The 4,749-nt window shown below is 42.6% G+C and overlaps 2 protein-coding genes across 2 annotated transcripts; both read right to left on the bottom strand.

The window, feature by feature from the left end:
- On the bottom strand, positions 1-2,392 carry LOC122410691 (uncharacterized). The gene is made up of 6 exons (XM_043419053.1): positions 2,198-2,392; positions 1,190-2,106; positions 1,071-1,103; positions 860-989; positions 599-761; positions 1-488 (listed from the first exon to the last, which is right to left on the bottom strand). The coding sequence occupies exons 2-6, from the start codon at positions 2,026-2,028 to the stop codon at positions 142-144; spliced, it is 1,512 nt and encodes a 503-aa protein (XP_043274988.1). The 5' UTR covers positions 2,029-2,106; positions 2,198-2,392; the 3' UTR covers positions 1-141.
- Positions 2,393-3,108: 716 nt separating this feature from the next.
- On the bottom strand, positions 3,109-4,308 carry LOC122412010 (uncharacterized). Its single transcript, XM_043421263.1, has one exon. The coding sequence runs from the start codon at positions 4,306-4,308 to the stop codon at positions 3,109-3,111; it is 1,200 nt and encodes a 399-aa protein (XP_043277198.1).
- Between the last annotated feature and the right edge of the window lie 441 nt (positions 4,309-4,749).

Raw genomic sequence — 4,749 nt, 5'->3', positions numbered from 1 at the left:
ACCAGACTCCTTGCAAAAACATATATATATATATTTGTGTGTGTGTGTGTGTGTGTGTGTGTGTGTGCGCGCGCGAGCGCGTGCGTGCGTGTCAGATGCCTTAAACAATATGGCGTTGAACGACGAGACGCTCAAAAATACTTAGGACGAATCCGGGGAGCCCGGTCTTGCGCTGTTAAGAGAAGACGACGAATCCCTCCGGATGCGTTGACGGCTTCGCAATCGGTCGCGAAAGTTTTGCCTGCCTCGATCGCGAAGTTCTTCAACAAATTCAGAATCATCCGAATTGCGAGCGTCTTCGTTATGCCTTAAATTGGTAGCTCGACGTCCATCGGTGGGATTTACGTTCCTATGATTTCTGTTTATATCTTCCATTCGTTTCAAGCTGTTACGATAGCACTGTTTGGAGCTCCTGAGTGCATTAACCATGGCTTCGGTGAATTCGGACCAATTTGGTTTTGGTAAGCTTCGATTCCTCGCAACAGACGCTGAAAATAATAACATGTTAAACAAAACACTCATATATTATTATATTAAAAGATTATCCCTTAAGAAACGAAAGAAGAAAGCGAATATCCAATAATCATTTTTCACACACCATACAGCGCTTTTGCGAATTTCGACTTTCCTAGGGATATCTCATTCGGCTTGCGACCGTGCCACGTCAAAGCTTGTGATACCGAGTCCTTCATCGTGTTCTTGAGCATCTCATTGGCCGTTTCGACCAAAGTGTGGCCACCCAGCGAGCCCAAATAAGTTTTCTGAGGAATAAAATAAATCAGTTACATATGGAAACTGATGTGGAAGGAATTAGAATAAAGTAATTTTTTATAGGAGGTAGGAGTAATTGGAAACTTACAATGTCTTTGTATTCTTTATCTGGTATATTTTCAAAAGCGGTCACTTCCTCGGGGCTTGATAACGGCAGCGAGTTGGGCTTAATCGGGAAATCCGTCATCAATTCGCGTTCGTACAAGTTTCGCATTTTTCTATAAAACGCAATGAAAAAATAACACTGCAAAAAAAATGCAATTGTAGAAAGAAATTTTTATGGAACATTTTCTGCGTACCGCATTTCAGTTTGAAAAAGATTCCGGAGCGATCTGAATAACAAAAGAAAATAAGAATGAGAATTATTTCCGTGATGAAAGACGTACAAAACCAGTCGTTAATAATAATGCGAACGTACCGTAATTCGCTGATCACAAAATTCACTGACTCTTGTGATACATAAACAATTGGTTCATTACGATGCGGCCATAGTTCGTTTTGCCATTGTTGTTGATAAAAGCCAGGTTGCATCTGATGCTGTCCTTCGTTTTCATGCCTGTTTTCTCTAAAGACGTTCGGCGTTCTCGTAGTTTCTTGGTGTCTAGGAAAATTTGGACGGTTATCCGTCTCCGAAGATGTTCGTGTCGCGGATAGGTTGCAATTGTCTTGTGGTGTTGCATTACGTTGCGATGGAATGCGATTTTGATGCCGTGTTTCGTTGTAATAAGGTGATTGATTTCGTCGTGATTCAACGTTACCTTGCGACGACGGGTTTCTATTTACTTGTGCTACATTACCTTGTATTAACGAGTTTCTATTTAATGGTGCTACGTCACCTTGCATTGACGGGTCCGCGGTATGCAGTGGAGCTATATTATCTCGCATTGTGAGGTCTCTAGTATGCAGTGATGCTACATAATCGTGAACTGACGGATATCTAGTGCATGGTGGTTCTACGTTACTTTGCAATGTCGGGTTTTTGGTATACAGCGGTGCTACGTAATCATGCATCGACGGGTCTTTTCTAGTGTTTAGTGGTGCTAGATTATCTTGCATTGATCGCTCTTCAGTATGCAATGGTGCTACGTTATCTTGTATGAACGGGTCTGGGGTATGTTGTGGTTCTGTGTTACCTAGCGCTGTCGGGTCTCTTTGCGGCGTTGTTACGTTACCTTGCATTGACGAGTCTATCAGTGATGGTGTTCCGTTACCTTGCAATGGCAAAATATGTCCTGTGCGCGATTCGCTGCGTTCCATTAATGATTCAACGCCGCGTTGCGAAATATCATTTTGTTGCGAAGACCCTGTCAGTTGTTCGTATCGTTCTGACGAAAACTACATGCGTCGGGAAAACGAATCAATTAATGTGTTCGGCTTAAACGAATAAAGCGTTCATCCATCAATAACCGTTTGATTCAGGGCTTACATCAATTCGCTGATAATTTTCCACGCTATTAGGCTCACAGTTGGCTGGCAGCTCATTGAAACCTTCTAAAGTACGCCGGATTTCATCTATACCATGTAGCTGCGGATTCGAATTGGTACGACCACAATCTCTCGAAGGCTCATTGGAGTTGACGTTATTTTCATCTGACGAAGTAGTTGCAAAAGTGGAAACGTAGTCAATGAGATGAGAAGGCGGGCGAGTGGTCCGCACGGGGCGTTCTCGCTCCATACTCTGCATAAATTGAAGGAAAAAACGCGAGAACATGTACTTGGGGCTGGGGATGTTGGATCATCGATCATGAAATAATCGGAAATAACCGAACTTGTGGCATACATTCAAAACTGTATTATTTGTGCACTTAATCCATCTCCTCGAGTAAAGACTTGCTGTTGCGATTAATTTTAGCGTATAATAGCCTCCACGTCAAAAGTGGCGACAGATTTAATAAAAACTTATTGGAAGTATCGAATGGGTATGAAAAGTGGTGGAAATTAAGCACTTCACGACCGGTATGCGGAATAGATTTGGTACACCAAAAAAGGTATCCTACCGGCTTCGGGAGGAAAGGGTCGACAGTGGAAACTCAAATAAACTTTTTTCCCGGACAGGCCTGACATTTTGAAAAGATGAGGAGTTACACGTTCTTCTCCGACGATCAGAGAAAAACGTGTATCTCTTCATTTTATAGAAATACCAAGCGTGTCTAAAGAAAACGTGTATGCATTTTTCGATTATCGACCACCCCCCCCCTTCCCTCACGACTTTTGCAAACAATACATCAATTTCAGGGTTAATGTAGAATCGATAAATTTAAAGGCCATCGTTGACCAAATCGTTGGACTTTTTCTCTTAGCGACCTCTCTTCATCCTTCAATAACTCGATTTTTATCTCAGTAAGTTGAAACAACGTTCATAGCAGCCACTATGAATGTACCATCAACCAGCAATTCCCTACCATATTCGTCCATGCAACGCGGCGCCCACAAGGGCATCGCGTAACATTTTGCGAGAATATCGTTAAAAGTCACTGGGATTTTCACTTTAGAAAGTGTTTTGCACTTGAAGAATCCAACGTCGTTTGACGGAACCCCTACGTCGAAGAATGATTCTACGGATTCGAATATTCTTGCCACTAAGCAAATATTATTTTGATATCTTATGATATTTTCTACTCTGCAAATTCTAGAATCTTTGAGGACACAATAACGATTACGTTTTTTGATACTCAAGGAAATTTTTTTACTTTTTAACCGGCGGAATTGGAGAACATCGTCCTCAACGGCATCGCGCGACAGTGGCCCGTCATGATGTCGATCGAGTGTAATCGGAGCTCCATCACAGCTTCTATGAGGACGGGAACCAACTAATCTTGCACGTTCTGACCTTCTATTGGCAATTTGTTGAAGAGACAAATGTGGCTTTCTGATACATCGACGAAAATACTGCATGGCGTTCTCGTACGGGTAGGCGGAGTAACCGTCTGCCGGACCAAAAATTTCAACATCGTCGACGAGATGCAATAAGCCATGAACGTTATAACTGGCAAAATTGTGGCCGTAAAGACGCACGCTTTCAGCGACAAAAATTTTTAAAGTCATTCTTGCGTAAGTCAATTGTCGGCGTGAAGGATTGGAGGAAACTAAAATACGCGCGGCGCTGCTTAAAAGAAGAAAATGATTGTACAAGTCTGTTGGCAAAATACCATAGGGTACAACCGGACCGGAATACAATAAAAATTGCCGAAACTCGGTAGCCTTCCACCGTCCATAGCGTTCCCACGAACGAGGAAAACGCGCGAACTCGCTGGGACACCAATCGTACAAATATTTGAGCCTTTCAGAAATTAAAATAATGTCCCTACCGCACAGCTTGGCCGCTCTCGAAAACTTTCCCTCAATCCAAGCTATGAACAGCCGCTTCATCAAACCGAGATCTAAAAGATGCATAACATCGAACGGAACCTGCGATACGGGGCCCATTGGAAAGTGGGAAATAGGGCTCTCTGCGACATGATGATGATCATCATCATCCAATTCCAAGAAATATTCTTGATCGGTTCTAGATATATTTTCAATTTGCACATAGGACATACGGTTGCCCGAACCAGCAATTTTGCACTTAGAACAAGAATACATTGAAGTGTGACTTTTGTGACACAATATAAAAGCACGAGCAGGTGCATCAGCGATGAACGCTCAGATGACAAGAATATACTTCGACCCCTTGTAAAAAAATGCCCCCTTCTGCTACAAGTCGATTCACGTCTTCAGTAAAAAGCCTGAAAAACTCCATGGCGTTTGCAGGTTTCTTGGTTCCTTCGTAAATGCCTATGAGCCCTATCGACGAGTTTTGGATGTTCGCGATCCTGCATTGAATAGGCCATATTTCGTTGTTACCCGAATTATCGAGACTGGCTCTGTCCGTGTTAAAATCTACCTCCAAGTATGAAGGAATCTCATCCCCCTCCATCGAATCAAGAATTTCAAAAAGCGCGGATTCGAATCTCAATTGAAGATATTACCCTGGGTTTA

The sequence above is a fragment of the Venturia canescens genome, chromosome 1 (genome assembly GCF_019457755.1).
Source record: "Venturia canescens isolate UGA chromosome 1, ASM1945775v1, whole genome shotgun sequence".
Lineage (NCBI taxonomy): Eukaryota > Metazoa > Arthropoda > Insecta > Hymenoptera > Ichneumonidae > Venturia > Venturia canescens.
This window is presented reverse-complemented; position numbering and strand designations above follow the sequence as displayed.

What these genes read in the sequence shown, in the direction of transcription:
- LOC122410691 (XM_043419053.1), bottom strand. Translation starts at nt 2,028, where the DNA reads ATGGAACGCAGCGAATCGCGCACAGGACATATTTTGCCATTGCAAGGT. An exon ending in CTTTTTCAAACTGAAATGCG is followed by an intron (nt 990 to 1,070) that starts GTACGCAGAAAA and finishes TGCGTTTTATAG; the next exon opens with AAAAATGCGAAACTTGTACG. An exon ending in ATTCGCAAAAGCGCTGTATG is followed by an intron (nt 489 to 598) that starts GTGTGTGAAAAA and finishes TATTATTTTCAG; the next exon opens with CGTCTGTTGCGAGGAATCGA.
- LOC122412010 (XM_043421263.1), bottom strand. Translation starts at nt 4,308, where the DNA reads ATGTCCTATGTGCAAATTGAAAATATATCTAGAACCGATCAAGAATAT.